The sequence below is a fragment of the Juglans microcarpa x Juglans regia genome, chromosome 4S, assembly GCF_004785595.1.
Source record: "Juglans microcarpa x Juglans regia isolate MS1-56 chromosome 4S, Jm3101_v1.0, whole genome shotgun sequence".
In the NCBI taxonomy this organism is placed as follows: Eukaryota; Viridiplantae; Streptophyta; class Magnoliopsida; order Fagales; family Juglandaceae; genus Juglans; species Juglans microcarpa x Juglans regia.
The window spans coordinates 18473588-18491955 of NC_054601.1; the positions used below are offsets into that span (position 1 = coordinate 18473588).

Consider the following 18368-nt stretch of genomic DNA (forward strand, 5'->3'; position numbering starts at 1 on the left):
TTTGTTTTTTTTTTATTTTTTTTTCATATTTTTTAATACATTTAAATATTTTTGAAAAATAAAAAAATACACCAATACATTTAAAATCATTTCCTTAACCACTAAGTATAAAAAAAAAAACAAAAAAAAAATAAAATTGACCAACGGTCATTGTGGGGCGGCATAATAGACTTTCTCTTATCCTTTTCCCATTAGCTTGTATACTTTTATTAGGCATATACAGGCCACTTGTTTAAATAATCATAAAATGGTATAAAGGTTCAAACAAAAGAATAGAGAGAAAATAATTTAAAAAGTCATAAAAATTAAAAAGAATGCAAAAAATAAAACAAATTAAGATACAGATAAACACAGGTTTAACTACTAAATTAGTTCTTGTAGTTTGGTCTTTATAAATTGCTCCCTAACTTTCAAAAAAGAACTTTTGCATCTTTAGACTCTCAATTTAGACAGGCTGTACTCACCACCAATTCACCCATAGATTTTTGTCTCCTGTAAGTTTTAGTTTTTCTAATCTTGATTTTATTTTTATTTAATGTGGCACGTGGCATAATTTTATTATTGGTGACTTTGCTTATTTAATTTTTTTTAATCAAAAGACATTTCATTGATCACATAGTGTGGCTTTCAGCCAATACTAGGATGTAACTGATTCAGTCTGGTCTAGTTTTAAACAAAATTTAGAACCAAATCGGTATGCACTGATTTTACTTTTTTGAAAACCGATTACGCACTGATTACTCTCCTAAACCGGTACATCTAATTTTACCAGTATCAATCCGGTTTTCTAGTTTTAAGAAAATACAAATTTGTCATAAAAGATCTGTTTATAAAAAAAAAAATACTTTAAAAAATATGTTTATTAAAAATCTGTTACTATTTACAAAAATCTGTTTTACAAAAAAAATCTATTATGTAAAAAAAAAAAAATTCTGCTTTAAAACAAATAAATAAAACTACTATAAAATGTTATTAATATATATATATATATTATGTTTAAAGCATATGATCAAATAAATTTTCATGTTTAAGATTAAAATTTTATATTATAAATTATAATAACATTATTATATATATAATTATAAATTATAAATTATAATTATATATATTTATATATAAATTTTATATAATATAGAAAATATTATATATAATATTAAAAATATTATATATAATATTAAAAAATTAATTTAAAATATATAATATAATGAACCGATCCAGTCCTAAAAGCATAGAACCGGAATCGGCGTGTTTTGGAATTAAGGGAACTGGTCCAAAATCAGACCAATTCCTCCGAGTTGAGCCTATCTAGTCCGGTTTTCTAGTTAATTTTTATACCCCTAACCAATACAAGATGATAAATACAACTGGATATCAACATCCAAGAACTCGGATGTGAGAGTTACAGCTTCCCTAGCAAAAGTGTGTGTGCCATCCCATGTGCTTCCCTTTTGACATGCTTTATTTTCCAAGAGTAACTGTCAAGTGCCTCACGAATTACAGAAATTAGATAGTTGAATAGGCCATCAGTTCCCTTCTTATTTAAAGAAGCTTCAACCACTTTAGAGAGTCTCCTTAAAAAAGAACATTATAGATTAACGACTTCGCTTATAAGCAACCTGGAAGGGACTCCATTTTTCAATCAAATGAATCTGTAATTGGATGATATAACGATCGAAATTAAGTACAAGAATGAAAAAGTTCATTTATATTAGAGAGGGAGTAATTTGTATAAAACCCAAACTACAGAAACTATTTTAGTATTTAAATAAAAATCATAAACACAAAACTAAACTAAAATGTTAAAAAAAAAAAAATTGTTTTTCAAATGCTCTCCCCATGCAGCAAGGGGATGGTGGCCCTGCGGGTGAGTCCCCTAACCTAGTCCTCCTTGGGCCACCCTGATGGCCATCGCAGGTCATGTCTGTGATGGCTCCCTCCGTCACCGTCCTCTACCACCCGACATTTTTCTTTGCTTTAAAAAGGATTACAATATATATATATATATGTTTTTATATTTATATTATGTTTATTTTGAATTCTTTTATGTTTGTGATTTTTTAAGTAATTTCCTACATTTTATACAAATTTAAGGGTTTTTATAAAAGTGGCACGCAGGTTATTGGGACACCTATTCTATGATGAAGGTGTTGACGTGGCATTTATAACGATTTTATGAAAATTTTTTTATGAAATGATTAGTTTGATTTTGCTAAACTACGGGGAGTAAAACACTGAATTAGAGCGTACATGATGATTTAGGATTCGTTTGGAATTTATATTTTAGGATATTAAAGTTATTTATAAATAATAATAAAATAATTTATGAACGGTAATGAGTTCGGTTGAGTTAATATGTTTTATTAAGATTTTAAAAATTAGAAAAAAAATTAATTCAAAATATTATAAAGTTAACCACATATAATTTGTTTTCAAATCGATTGAGCTGAAGAATCTCGCAGGCCCAATGGGCCATAAACCCTCAATTCCGAAGGGCGCGGTGGCACTAACACCTGGAAAGCCGACAAAAAAAAAATAATAAAGAAATCTATTTTATTTTAGTTTATTTATTGTTATTTTCCCTAAAATGCCCCCTCTCTATCCTCGCCTCCAAACCTGTAATTTTCCCTTCTCAACCCGCATACTCTCTTCCTCTTCTGCCCTTCCAAATCCAAACCCTTCCTCTTTCACCTCTCCATCTTGCCCTTCCTCTCACCCAATTTCCGATTTTCTCCCGTTACCCGCCAAATCCCCCCTTACCCCTGATTTTCAAATTTCCTCGTTTCCCTTTCAAAATTTTACTCCCCGTTTTCTCTCACTTTCTTCCTACCCCTAGTTCCCAATTCTCGTTTGGATCTATGGATTAGAGCGTCCTGGCTTATGTTTTTTAGGTTTTAAGGGAGATTCAGTTCCCGTTTTCATGTGTTCAGTGCTTCTGAAGATGTAATTTTGGATTTGGAGTTAAGGTTTCCACGAGTCAAGGTATTTCTTTTTCCTTTGATTTTCATTGTTTTTGTTTCATGAATTGTCTTTTTTTTTTTTTTCTTGATAATCTTGTGATTGGGCTGTTGTTTTGTGTTTAGTCGTTGTTTTTCGCGGTGACTGTGATTTTGTTTGTGTTAAAGTGTGTTCCTTTTGAGGCTAGTTGCTTTACCTCGGGAGTTGGATAGCTTAGTTCTTTTTAAACTGCGCGAGAATCAAGTTTTAGTTTTTATTATTTTTTCTTCTTAGGCTTGTTTTGATTTCAATTGAGGTTTTGGTGAGCAGGCTCATTTAGTTTAGTTGAAAAAAGCTCTTTCTTTATGAGTGGATTATCACTTTTCAGGGTTTGAAATTTTGAAAAGTAAAGAGTTGCAAGTATTATGAAGGGTCGATTGTGATGTTTTGATTTAGCCTAATTGAATAAAACTTATTTTGCAAATAAATCATCTGTTTTGGTGTTTGCAAATTTGACGAGTAGAAGAGGTTTACGAGTTATTCAGGGTGGATTGCAAAGTTTGGTATGTCTGTTTATGCAGTATTTTTTTTCCAAGAATTGGTACTGGATCTGAAAGAGATGTTGCGTTATGTAATTGTTATAATAAAATCGTTTTTCTTGCAGGCATTATTCAGTGAGTCAGAAGGTGTTTGTTTCCAACTATAAATTGGTAGTTTGTACAGGAGGCCAGGAGTTGTGCTTTTATTTTTTATATACTGTGATTGATTAAGTCAATGGCTAATCATGATTTGATTCTTGGGCATAGTCACAACTTAGGCCTTGAGCAGAATCAGCAGTTGGTGCTAGACCACAATCATAATCTGGGGCATGGGCAGAACCATGATTTGGAATTGGGACAAGCCCATGAACATCACTTGGGTTTAGGACAGACCCATGACCATGAACTGGGTTTAGGACATGTGCATGACCACGAATTGGGCTTAGCGCATGACCATGACCAAGAAGAGGATGGTGGTCACAGTTATGTTCATGAGAATGACTTAGGTATGGATCGGAAACCCGATCACGATGATCATGAGTTGGCTCTTACTGGACAGAATCATGAATTAGCTTTATCTGAGAACAATGAGCTTGGTGTTTCTGAAGACCAAGACCTTGATGAAAATCTTGATCTAGCTATTGATGCAAGCCAGGAAATGGGGATTGAGCATGTACAGGATCTGACCATTGACCAATCCCAACTTGTAGTCTATTCCAGTCCCGTAATCCAGGCTCGTTCAATTGTTGCTAGTCCTAATTATGAGCTCTCGGTGGGGCAAGAGTTCCCTGATGTTAAGAGCTGTCGAAGAGCATTGAGAGATACAGCTATTGCACTTCACTTTGAAATGCAGACCATAAAATCTGACAAAACCCGTTTTACCGCCAAATGTGCTAGTGAAGGATGCCCCTGGCGCATTCATGCTGCAAAGCTTCCTGGGGTTCCAACTTTCACGATCAGGACAATCCATGAGGCTCATACATGTGGAGGAATTTCTCATCTTGGCCATCAGCAAGCCTCAGTTCAGTGGGTTGCAACCTCTGTGGAGCAACGGCTTAAAGAGAACCCTAATTACAAGCCAAAGGAGATACTGGAAGAAATTCACCGGGTTCATGGTATCACCTTATCTTACAAGCAGGCTTGGCGAGGCAAGGAGCGAATCATGGCTGCTATGCGTGGATCCTTCGAAGAAGGGTATCGTTTGCTTCCGCAATACTGTGAACAGGTTAAACGGACAAACCCGGGCAGTATTGCATCTGTTTATGGAAACCCAACTGATAGCTGCTTTCAGCGTCTCTTCATATCATTTCAGGCATCAATTTACGGTTTTCTCAATGCTTGTCGACCACTTCTTGGGCTTGATAGGACCTATTTGAAAAGCAAATATCTTGGGACTTTGCTTCTAGCTACTGGTTTTGATGGTGATGGCTCTCTGTTTCCTCTTGCGTTTGGTGTTGTTGATGAGGAGAACGATGAAAATTGGATGTGGTTTCTATCCGAACTTCACAACCTGCTTGAAATTAATACTGAAAATATGCCAAGGCTTACCATTTTGTCAGACAGGCAGAAGGGGATTGTTGATGGAGTAGAAGCAAATTTTCCGACTGCATTTCACGGATTTTGTATGCGTCACTTGAGTGAGAGCTTTCGCAAGGAGTTTAATAACACAATGCTTGTCAACCTTTTATGGGAGGCTGCTCATGCTCTCACGGTGATTGAATTTGAAGCAAAAGTTTTAGAGATAGAAGAGATTTCACAAGATGCCGCATATTGGATCCGAAGAATCCCCCCTCGATTATGGGCCACAGCCTACTTTGAGGGAACACGCTTTGGGCATTTAACAGCCAACATAGTTGAGTCATTAAATACTTGGATTTTGGAAGCGTCTGGGCTTCCAATAATTCAGATGATGGAGTGTATTAGAAGGCAGCTAATGACTTGGTTCAATGAGCGCCGAGAAACCAGTATGCAATGGACATCAATACTTGTTCCTTCTGCTGAGAGGCATGTCGCAGAGGCTCTTGAGCGTGCTCGCACATATCAGGTTCTTCGTGCTAATGAAGCTGAATTTGAAGTCATATCTCATGAAGGAACAAACATTGTTGACATTCGGAATCGGTGCTGCCTTTGTCGGGGCTGGCAGTTATATGGTTTGCCCTGTGCACACGCTGTGGCGGCACTTCTCTCTTGCAGGCAGAACGTCCATCGATTTACTGAGAGCTGTTTTACGGTTGCTACCTATCGCAAGACATACTCGCAAACCATACATCCCATTCCAGATAAATCTCTATGGATAGAGTTAAATGAGGGGGATCAAAATGCTAGCAAGAGTATTGAAGTTCTTATTAACCCACCCAAATCACTTCGGCCACCTGGACGACCAAGAAAGAAGAGAGTTCGAGCAGAAGACCGCGGCCGTGTGAAGCGAATTGTGCATTGTAGCCGTTGCAATCAGACAGGTCATTTTAGAACAACATGTGCAGCACCCATATAAGTCATTGCTGTTGACAATTAGGTCAGTGTTATAAAAATAAGCTTGTCCACTGTGCAAAAGATTTCTTTGGTTAGTTCCGATTATTTAAGTAGTTACTATTAGTTAGATTGGGCAGTAAATGTTGTATCTCTTTCTTTTTGACAGTCCTTTGCGAATGTTCAACGCGATAATTCAATGACATTTCATGGATGTAGCTTGAATTTTTCTTGAGATCATTTCTTTGGTGTTGTGCAATTTTTGGGTAGCTGGCCTCATTTTGTAACACATCTCTGATAATGCGTGATAAAAAATAGCACCGAGAATAGCTTATTTCGAGGGGAACACCTCTGAATAACAGAGAACAGATAAAAGAAGATGAGGATAGACAAGGAAATAAGATTTGACTACTTTTTGCATGAAGCTTGTAGAGCCCCTGGCTCCTTAGAGCACTCTTAATGGATCTTTTTTCATCATATCTTTTAAAATATATCACTAAAGTCTACTTTTTCTATTTTACATGCTAAGTTTTACAATATACTATACATCAGTTTATCTATTTTTTCTTCATATCATTTAAATAATATAATTTTTTATTTTTTATTCATTTCAAATATTTTTTTCTAATTACCAATGATATTCTCATGTCTTATGATATTTGCAATATCTCCCTATATACAATGTCATATAATTATGTTTTATTTTAAATTAATTCAAATTTATAAGCTAAACCAAAATATAAATTCATTAAAAAAAAAGAGATTATATAATGAAAATATTCTTAGAGTATATTATAAGAATATTCATTCTCGATAATTGTAAAAGAATATTCTTAAAAAAATTGAGTCACTATTTTTTTTAACAAAAATTGAGTCAAAATCCGATAAATAACTTTTCTTTAATTTATGTTAAGCCTCTTGTACAAATTTATAAACATTGAAGCAATATGAACCTTGAAGCTTAAATATGAACATTGAAGATGAGAGTGTCAGACAGGAAATCAGTTTGAGACTATAGAAGGTTGAGGTTGAGAGAGGCGTGCAGAAGTAAAGAGAAATTAATTAAAAATGTTTATAATGATAAACAGAGTTCTCTACATCTAGCGATTTCCTGTAGATGAATGTAAAAGTCTCTTTAAAATAGAAGATCCAATGAAGGGTATTTTTGAGAGCATCTCTTTCTATTTTAAAGAAAAATGTATTATAGAGGATCTATTAGGAGTGCTCTAATTACATATAGTGAACTCTTAACAAAGTTATCCCGCCTATGGGCCTAGATTAAGAGTTTACTAAAATAACTTAAATGAGAATTACTTTGGGCCCAAGCCCATTAATTCACTACAACTAATATTCAATTAAAACAAGAACCTAATATGTGCTGAAGATTCGCTAAATAACATAAGGTGGCCCATGGCCCTATGGTTGGAGTCAACTTCACTCTGTCAAGTACTTTATTGCCTTTCAAACCCTTCCCCTTCAAAGCACAGTAAGCCTAAAAAAAAGGGTAAAAAATGAGGATTTTCTTTTTACAAGCAGCCATTCCATTGCCTAATCTCGCCCACTGTAGATCGAGCTCCACAAAGAAAAATGAGACTGCACCTAAACCTGCGGCAGCTACCATTGCCAATGTAACAAATGCGACTGTTGACAGTAAAATTGTGTTGCTTCCACTCATCCTTGCCTGATAAAGCCCATGAACATTCAAACCCTCGATAATCAACCCATTAATGACTGAATTACCTCCCTTGCCCTCACCCGACTTGCTTAACACTCGACCAACCTCAAAATTTCTACTAAACTTCCATATAAACACACCAAACCCAAGAGTGTTAAGAGAAACACCCTTAACACCCATTTTATCAAACACGGTTTCTGCATATTTCCAATACACATCAGAAGCAAGAGCAACCAAAAGAGAATTTACCTATTTTATCAAGCACAATAGCAGTCAGCCGACATTCAACAACCCTGTTATTGTAATTTGTAGTAGTTGCAACTACTACTACAAAAATCCCACCACCAGGAAGTTCAACATCAGTAGCTTAAATAGGGTTGAAATCAATCAACTCCGCAAACCCAGATTTGGCCATTACAGAGATTGCCGGATCCATTCCGCCAGATTGTGTTACAATGCGTCTGGCAATTTCTTTCCATGGGAAGTTCACATCAAAGGCAACCATGATAGCAATTGTGGAAGAGCAAACAAATGCCGCAGAGCTTGATAATCCAGATCCTATAGCAGCTATTCCGTCCCCAAGAATATCAAGTCCTTTTAATTTAGCATATTTGGAGAGGCCAAACTCTCCTCTAGTCCTCAAGGCCCATCTACACTGCTTAAGGACCCCTGGGCTCAAAAGGAGGAGCCCATTATAAGTCCTGAACGGCGTGTGGGCCTCCCATCCTAGATACATCCCATACTCGCAGGAGTGGAATTCAACGAATTTTGTACTGATAAAACAAATTCAAATACATCATTGATGATCAAACAAGATCAAATAAGGAAGGAAGTTCAAATCGCTAGCCCAAACCTAATTCAAACGAGGGATAAGGTTGTTACAAAGACAAGAACAAACCCCTCCCAACCCTTATATATGTGAGGAGAGAAGCACTAGTCAAGTAAGTGAACAGAATCTTTGTTCTTTACATAACTTAAATAAGTCGTCTGACTTAGGCATCGGAGGCTTTTTGATACTCTTCAAGCCTTTTTCGATTAACGTGTCATAAGTTCACGACAAGCGCTTGCAGGGGTGTGAAACACGTCCAAAACAGTTAGTGTCGTCTGTGGAATTATGTTTTTCCACACCAAAATGTGCTTTTCAAATGCCTGCCACCACGCGCTCTCAAGCAACCACCGATTAGGAAGCGACATCCATAAGCATGGAGAATAAACTAGCAAAATTGGAGGATAAGCTAAAGAAGGTGATGGAGGAGCTAGAGGCACTACAACGTGAAAACGAAGCCCTAAATCATAGGAACATGACATCAGGGGAAGATGTTGCACCAAGCGAACTTGATAGGGCTGAAGCAGAGTCACAAAGCACAAGCAGACCACTCACCAATGATGAGGAAAAGAAGAAAATGTACCACGATCTATGGAGCCTCATGGACAAATACAAATAAATGGCGCGAAAGATAGGTGCCTCTTCTTCGGTGGACTAGCTTCTCACCAGCATGGACCTGTCCTACAGTGCAGAAATTATGACAGTACCACTTCTGCCAAAGTTCAAGGTCTCATTGGTGGAAATGTATGACGGATCCAAAGACCCTATTAACACCTGGAAACTTTTAAAGCACATATGACGCTCCACGGATTTCCTGGTGAAATCGCGTGCTGAGCATTTCCTCTGACACTGAAGGTAGCTGCACATGGATGGTTTGGAGCACTGCAACTAGGATCCATAGAAAACTTCGAGGAGTTAGAAAGGCAATTCTTGACCCGATTCATGGCGAGCAAGAGGAGGAAGAGATCGACCGCATACCTACTATAACAGCCCGCCAGAAATTTAAGGGATGAATTTCTTTAGGCTTTAAGAACCTCGTGAAAAATTGAAAGTTTTCACTAATCAACTCAATTGTATAAGTTTTAGTCTGTCAGCATAGTCAGTGTTGTCACTCACTGTGGTGTCAGAAGTGCAATTTTAATTATTTTAGGTACCTAGAAGTGTCAAAATGGGATACGATTTGCACCATTAGTTTCTTTTGAATATTTAGAATTTTACTGCCCAATAAACTCATTTTCAATTTTCAAACGAAAAGTTTGTTTGAAAACTCATTTTGATTATTTCGAGACACTTCGGAGCCAAAATTTGATAAAATATTTGCATCCTAAGATTAGTATGATTATTTAAGATTTTGCCGTGCAAAGTTATTTTTTACTTTTTTAGAGTGAATAGTAACCTCGATAGTAGCACCAAATGCAGTGTTTTCAAAATCACAGTGTGGAATGTCCAAATTAGGTTAGGGAAGTCTTATTTGGATACCTGAAAGGATCTTAGCCACACTTGGTGAATAGCATTGGATACTTGGCACCAAGAGGAGCTATGAGATGGACATGTGAAGGAAATCAAGCATTGAGATCATGGCACCTAAGCAAAACATTATTCCATCTAACCATCCATTTGTGCCAAACCACAGAGGGTTTCAATCCTAGTGAAATCCCAAAAACTTGGTTGACAATGAAATCCTAAACGGTTCCCCAAACCCAAAATTTGCTTCCAAACCCTAAATGGATCCGGTTTCTAGTTTAGTGTTTAATCACTTGATTAATTCACTTTCATATGCTATTAACCGCTCTAATTCATGTTATGACATCATTATTCAATCCTTTAAATCTTAAAAATTTTATTGGGCAAAAAAAAATTGGATTTGAGCTTGATAGCAACTCAAACCCTAGCCAAACTCTTTTTAAACCCCAAATTGAAGCTCGTTTGGTTAAGGCCCACAAAAATTGAGCTACCTTAGCAAGGCTTGTGGAGAAGTTTTCCCCCTCCCATGGCTGACCAAACACTACCCAAAGTAGCTCCAATTTGGATTTGTTGTGAAGCCAAAAGGCCACCTCACCACCACCCTTCAAAAGGAAGCTTCCTTTGCTGAAAATCACTCACTATTGCCTACGGTTTTGCCCCTTGTTTTGGCTTACACAACCATCACTCAAGTGTCATTCACAGCTCTCTCATCAAACCTCAGTTGTGTAGGGAGGCATCCAAGTACATTCCCTTTCATTTCATCCCTTTCCATCACTTTTCTTGGAGAGAAACCTAAAGGTTCTCTTGAACAGTTTTCCTGAGTCACTTTTCTCGCCCATTTTGAAGTGTTTTTATGTATTTTGTCATGAAGTTTCCTTCACAAGAGTTGTTCCTCTCTGAGTCTAGTTTTTGTGGATAAATTTTTTTGTTGATTTTAATGGTCATTTGATCAAGCAAAAGTTGTTTTAATCTTGGAACGGTCATTCTGAGCAGTAAACTGGACATTGCTTGTTATTTTGGTATTTTTGACCAATCTATTGGAAAGATCCTGGTCTGATTTTTTTATGGAGTGTATTTAACATGTTTATATGAAGGTTTGATGCAGATTCATTGCATGTTATAAGCTTTTGATGACATTTTTTATTAAATCTAAAAAATTGGAAACTGGAAGGAGTAAAACAGTTTCTGTTTTATGAAAGCTTAGATCTTTTGTGGTAAAATCATCCTTCAATGGCTTTGATATTTTTATATGATGATCTTAAGTCTTTGATCTACATGTTAGGATGTTATTTTGGAGATTTTTTGTGTTGGTTTTAAAGATATGAGTTTTTGTGCATGAAGAGACTCGGTTAGGTCACAGATTTGAGGTTTTCGGTTATGTGGTTGTTTTGATGCAAATATGGATGACCATGTGATCTTGACTTTAATTCATGAATCTACTCTAGGAATTGATTTTAAACCATTTGATGTTTTTGGTTTGTGATTTTTGTCCTATTATGTTTCAGATCAAAGGATTTTATTAAAAAACAAAACCTTAAGGCAATCGGATTTTAGTATAAGTGTTGAAGCCAAAAGATTGGTGTTAGATCTTGTGATTTGGTGATGTTTGCTTGATGATTCAAAGCATGATAATTCTTAAAAGTGTGTTATGAATATATTGGAATTGTATTTTTGAATTTTTAGAATTCTTGGGGATGTTTTAAAAAGAGACAAAATCTTGATAATCAAATGTTATGCTTTTAGTTAAAGCTTAGAACTTTGTTTTAAAAATATTTTTTGTGATTTTTGTAAAGTGAGGTTTGTCGGTTGATCTTGTATGATTTTTAAACATAGGATGTGACCATCAATGTTGCAATATTTTGATTTTAAGCATGAGGAATGAGGCTGATAGAATTGCAATAAAAATTAAGAGTTTCTGCCTTTGAAGTAAAAGACCAGAGCAACATGTAGAAGACCTGAGGGAAGCCTTTGGAATATTGTGCTACTCAACCTGCTAAAGTGCGTATTTGGGGTACAGTCAGGTAAGTACTTGGGTTTTATAGTATCGAAAAGAGGAATTGAAGATACCCCAGAGAAAGTGCAGGCTATCATTGAGATGGAGTCGCCAAAGAGCCTGAACGAAGTGCAGAAGCTGGCTGGGAAAATAGCGCTACTCAACAGGTTCGTGTCTAGTTCAACAAACAGATGCCTGGCATTTTCCTGAGTCTTACAGAACACACGAATTTGGGATGCCAAGTGTGAGAAAGCATTCACACAACTCAAAGAATACCTGGCACATCCTCCATTGTTAAGTTAGACCAAGCAGGGAGAGCCCCTATTCTTGTACCTGTCGGTTACACCAGATGCCGTATCCGCCACCTTGATACGTGAGGAGGGAAAAACCCAAAGGCCTGTCTACTATATTAGTCGAGCATTGAGAAAGGCTGAAGCTAGGTACCCCAAAATCAAAGTGATAGCATTCGCAGTAGTAATAGTTGTTTGTCGACTGCAACCTGACTTTCAAGCTCACTCTATAACAATGGTGATAGCAGCACCCCTGCAAAAGATACTGCAACGACCAGACACTTTCGGCTGACTGGTAAAGTGGTCCATTGAACTAAGCAAGTTTGACATTGACTACATTCCTCAGATCACAGTAAAGGGGTAGGTCCTGGCTAATTTTTTAGTTGAATTTTCAAATTTTCCCAAGAAAGTGCCGCAATTCCCTATAGGGAAGCCATGACAAGTATACGTTGATGGCTCGTCCTGATGGGCAGGAAGGGAGTAGGGGTGTACAGAACAACAAAAGATAGCGCTGAAACATATTATGCCATAAGATTGGACTTCAAGGTCACCAACAATGAAGCCCTATTTCATGGCCACATATCTTTCCAGCTGAAGAATGGGAAACCTTTATCTTGTTTCATGAACCCAATTTTCGTTTAATCCGAGACAAGCCATTGAATACGAAGCGATATTGGCAGGATTTAACATAGCAAGGACATCAAGAGCAAGGGAAGTTGAGATGAAAGCGGACTCCCAAGTAGTGGTCGTCTAAGTGACGAGAGAATATATGACAAAGGGCAAGAAACTCAAAAGATACCTACAATAGGTCCATGAAGGGCGTGATCACTTTCATTACTTCAGAATTGACTGCATTTCGAAGGAAGTTAATTGGAAGGACAATAGGCTAGCAAGTGCAACGTCTGGGAAAGATGAAGCGACTCTATCGTCCAAGGCGATCATCCGAACTGTAGAAGTCCTGGCCATCAGATTCGAAGTTGCAAAGGTGAGAACATAAACCCTTGCCTAGACACATGACATAATCAAGTTCTTAACAACTGAGAAACTCCCACATGGGAAGGAAGAGGTGAGAAAGATTAAGAACAAGGTTACTCGGTTCACCATGATAGGCGGCATAAGTATAAGTGAGGTTTCTCAACCCCTCTCCTAAGATGCGTATCGAGGGAAGAAGCTCAATACGTTATGGAAGAGGTGCGTAGAGGAATATGTAGAAACCACTCGGGGGGGAGAGCATTGGCGGCCAAAGTCAAGAGGGCAGGATACTATTAGCCATATGCCCTCAAAGATGCTAAGGAGTTCACCAGGAAATGAGCTCAATATCAATTACATGCACCAATCCAAAACAATCCGCACGAGTAACTAACATCAATCACCTCCCCATGGTCGTTCGCCTAGAGTGGGGTGGACCTGGTCGGCCCATGCCACCAGGCAAAGGAGGAGCAAAGTTCATCATTGTCACCATCGACTACTTCACAAAGTGGATAGAGGTTGAAGCGATGGTGACTTCTCAAAACGTCACCAAATTCCTGTGGAAGATAATCATTTGTTCGTTTGGGATTTTTGGGAGGAGATACTCTTGCTCATCCGAGGCCTTAACATTCAGCTTTCACATGTGTTTAGAGAAGGAAATAAAGCTGTGGACTGGCTTGCTAAAGGTGGTAGCAATGGGGTTACGAGGGAATATACGTTGGCTACCATACCAAAGGAATTAAAAGGGATCTTATGTTTGGATAAATGTGGATTGTCGTGCTTAAGAATGAGGTAAACAGTGGACATGGGCATATGAGTTTGGAGGAATTTAAGTAGACGACGTTTTACATTTACATTGGTGGGTTACATTTACGTTTACGCTAGTTCATTTATGGATTTTTTTTACGGTTGGTCCTTGTTATTCATTATCTGTATAGCATTCTTACTAAGTGTTTTGGTGGATTACTGATTGGGTTTTCGTTTTTTTTCAATAAGTTATTGTCATTGACACATGGGATGGTTGTCTTTGAATAAATGTAAATCCTGTGTGTCTTGAATGTTGCCACGGTATTCCTCCGCCATAAGTGAAGGTTTTTTCTAATAAAATTGGGTCGGGGTCACTATTAGACATGTGACCTTCGTCTCTTCATAAAAATGAAAAAAAAATTAAAAAAAATGTGGAAGTTAGAAGTCAACTTACAAATTGCCTAAGTTTGGAAAAATCGTAGCGACTGTAATCAAAGTTGTACTAAGTTACGATTTGAACTACTAAGGAAGATATTCATAATCAAAAGTGTTCAAGAACTTGTATTTACAAAAATACCCCTAAACTTTCAAAAATTGTCACTAAGGCCTTAATTTTTCACTATTTGCAAATAAGTCCCAAATTTAACCAAACTTTACAAATCTCATATTTTCCATATTCTAAAACCATTTATGCCCTTAGACTTGTAAACAAAGTGTAACTATGCTAAACCTATTCAACGGATGGCATGTAATTCCTTGGGGTCTAGATGTGTTTTCAACTATTCCACCTTTATGGATGCATGTGTACTCAAATTCATCAAGTGCCAATCGAAACTTTAACCTTAGGGATAAATTAAAACTTAGGCTTAGTTCATCCTAACACTTAAACATGGCTCAAGACTTTAATCACCATTAAACTAACCCTTAAGCATGTATGAAATCTCTTAGTCTTTTAACTCAAGGAAAGTTTTTAAAACTTGAATCAAATCATGCATTTCCCTTCTAATCCCAATCACACGGTTTTCTAAAAGTTCATTATTCAAGTCTAGGTAAAAATAAGTCAAAAATTCATAAGTTAAGCATAAATAAATCAAAATCGTACATGTTTGGATGATCAATACAAGATAGAATTAAAGCCTATTATGGCATGCTTTCAACCTCAAATTTAAACCTTAAAAAATCTTCCAGCTTTGTATCATCCTTGTGCATACGTGAATAGTGCCCTATCCCTCATGATTTTCTTTATTTCAGGTACTACAAAGTGCTAAGTAGGTGCAGGAGCTTCCATGGGGTGAAAATAAAAAGGAAAACAAGAAAAATGAGGCATGAGGTCATGCCATGGTGCCGTCAAGTAGTAGCATGAAAATCTGGACAGATTTTTACTTCATGCTTGCATCACCTTTGTTTTATATCCATGCCTGATTTATGTAGGTATCAAGACACTCCTTGAAGGCTTTTTTAGGTGGTAGAGGGTGGAGGGTTGGCTGCCAAGTGATGATGTATGTGCAGCTCAAAGAAGTTGGTGAAGTAGGGGTGGTTGCCGAGTGATGAATTGCACAAAAGCTAATCCGTTTTGGCTTTATTTGGGGTGGCTTTGAGTCAAGGTTCAGCATGATGACTGGAGGGGCTGTTGGGGATTGGACGAAGAGGGAGGTGGCATGTGGTGGTGGCTCAGCCAAGTGCATATGTGCACCAAAACTTAAGCCATTCAGTTTGGCTTCAACTAGGCCTCCAAAGGAATCGGTTGGAGACTTTGGTTTAGTTTCCTTGGGGCAAAAATGATCAACACTCAAAACTGAACTAAGGGGGATAATGTGAGTTGTTAAAACACAAACATTCCCTTGAGAAAAGAATGAAATTGGCATGGGCGAGGGGCTATATTGGTACAATGCACCAAGTGATGCATTAAGGTGCCGATTGTGATGGTTTGGGTCAATGACATGTCTCTACCTCATTTGACATGTGTTGTGTAAAGCTTGTCCTCGTAGTGGAACTTCAGAAAATAAGACGGGAATTATTGAACCTTTTGAAACTTTTTCCTTCCCTTCCAAGGATATAAAAGATTCTACAATTAAAATTTAAAATTTGTATTTACAAACCTAGGAGAGAGTTTTGCAGCGGAAGTCATAAAACTAAAATATAAGTTCATTTACAAAATAAGATTTCATGTATTACACAAAAGGTTTAGGCTTCCGTCACCTTTTCCTTGAGTCATGTCTATTATGATGCTTCGTCCTCATTTCATTTGTGGATGGGGCACACATAAAAACAAAATGAGTTAAATATTCAGTAAGTATTACTTCATAATGTAAAAATTTATGAACATACGTTTCATTCATTCATTCTCACTCATATACATATTTTACATAAAATGTTTTCTTTTCTTTAAAACATTACAAGGTGAGTTTTTTCTTTTTTAAAAAGGTTTTCATTCCTCAAAACATTCCCACCTTGTGCTTTCCTTTCTAAAACTAAAACCTTTCAAGCATACAATTATTCTTATCACTTTCTTTTGGCCGGTACACACTGTTACGCCCCGTGTATTGGGGTTAGTGGTCTTTTGGACCTGATTCAGCCCGTGGCCGCGAGTTGGGAATCTCTCAGTCAGGGGTAGCACTTGGTGCAATACCAGTACTACTTACCCGGCATTGCAATCTGCCCGGTCCTTTGGTACCATCATTCATTTATCAGTCATGGTTATTACGTAGTTTCATACATTAAAACATTCATTTCTTTTCAATCCTTTCCTTTCCTTTCATTCACCAGTTCATTTCATTTCATAAAACATCTTTTCATAATCATAAAACATAAAACCTCATCATTCATTTCATGGAACATACATACAATACATACTACATATAGCATTCATTAACATGTATACAACTATTCCTAGTGTGCATAAAAATAGGCTGCCAGAGAAGGTCATTACATATATATACTTAAACCTTAATACCTTAGCATAGATTCCTAAAACATTTTCATTCTAAGAAACATTTCTTTTCTTCTCTTTTCATAAAAGAACATTTTCTCATAAAAGCATTTTATAAGACATTTATTTTCATTTTCATACCTTTAGAAAACTTTAGAAGAGTGTAAACGTAATACTTATCTGAACTCCATGCTATGCACATTTCATCGAGTCCGCTCATGTGCTTGTCAGATGGTAACCTACATGCATTCATAACCTCACGTCACTTCCTTTTCATTTAAAGAATGCCAAGCATAAAACTTGCATAAGAAAACTATCCCTAACTCTTAGTTCATTTTATTCAATATGACCTTAACATCTCATTGGTTCTTGACTTAGACTTCCTCCACTTAGACTAGTCATTGTCTAATTAATCATCCTTTAACCATTTACTCACATGCTCCTTCATGACATCCCTATTTGTACAAACTTACACCTCTAGGTATTCCAAATATCCACTAATTTCATGTACACATGTCATCATCCATACCTTGAGGTATAACCCTTCCCATAAATCTTAGGCCTAGACTGTAATCTAGAAATCTCAAACCAACATCAATCCTAAGTCCCAATTCATTTCCTTACATCTAAATGCATAGCATAAGTGAATCAAGTATACCCATACAATCCATCAAACATACATATGTCATAGCCACTTATCACCTAAGATCAACATATAATCTCATTAAAAAAATATGCAAATCTGTCTATTTAGAAACCAATGTCATCACCATGCTCTTCAACTCACTACAATTCCATCGTTAGATCCCAACACTAAAAGACAATCCATCCCAACTTCATACATTCACACCAATCATCACAAAATAATTCAACTAAGTTGCATTATCCACAATCAAGCATAACCATATAAATTACAAGCCGCTCACATACTCAATATCCAAAGTGACGAAAACTCCAAGATTGCCTTTTTGGAGTTTTTTCGTTCTCACTGCCTAGGGTTGCTGCATAGCGGCAGCAGCCGCCTCTCTAGTGTCTGTTCCACCAGAGGGGAATCCTGTTACGTCCTTATCATATTCCCAAGCGGTGTCGAAGACTTATTCATCTTTCAATTACAAACTGCCTATGCATTTCCCTGTGGATGTTGGTGGCCAACCGGGATTTGTGTTCTCAGAGGCCGAGATGACGAGGGCTTCGGAGGATTTTCATTTTTCACTGGTTTTGAAATTCCTACGTTCACGTCCTTCCATTGACACCATTCGGCCTGTAGTGATTAAGACGTGGGGCTTGCTGGAGATTCCTGTCATCAGCTTCATGGATGCTCAACATGTTTTTGTTCAGTTGAAGTCTGAACGGGATTTTATCCATGCATGGGTGAGGGAAGGGTGAGTTATTGAGGGATGCGTATTTCGGCTGTTCCGTTGGACGAAAAAATTTGAGTTGAAGAGTGAACCGACTACGGCGCCTCAATGGATTTTCTTGCCAGGTCTTCCCCTCCACCTGTATAGGATTGACTATTTGCAGATCTTGGCATCA

The 18368-nt window shown here is 37.1% G+C and overlaps 1 protein-coding gene across 1 annotated transcript; it reads left to right on the forward strand.

Annotated features, from left to right (window-relative positions):
- Window positions 1-2592: 2592 nt before the first annotated feature.
- On the forward strand, window positions 2593-6177 carry LOC121262616. Its single transcript, XM_041165166.1, has 2 exons — window positions 2593-2979; window positions 3599-6177. Exon 2 carries the CDS (start codon window positions 3709-3711, stop codon window positions 5965-5967), a length of 2259 nt encoding a protein of 752 aa, XP_041021100.1. The 5' UTR covers window positions 2593-2979; window positions 3599-3708; the 3' UTR covers window positions 5968-6177.
- The last annotated feature ends 12191 nt before the right edge of the window (window positions 6178-18368 follow it).

What these genes read in the sequence shown, in the direction of transcription:
- LOC121262616 (XM_041165166.1), top strand. Translation starts at nt 3,709, where the DNA reads ATGGCTAATCATGATTTGATTCTTGGGCATAGTCACAACTTAGGCCTT.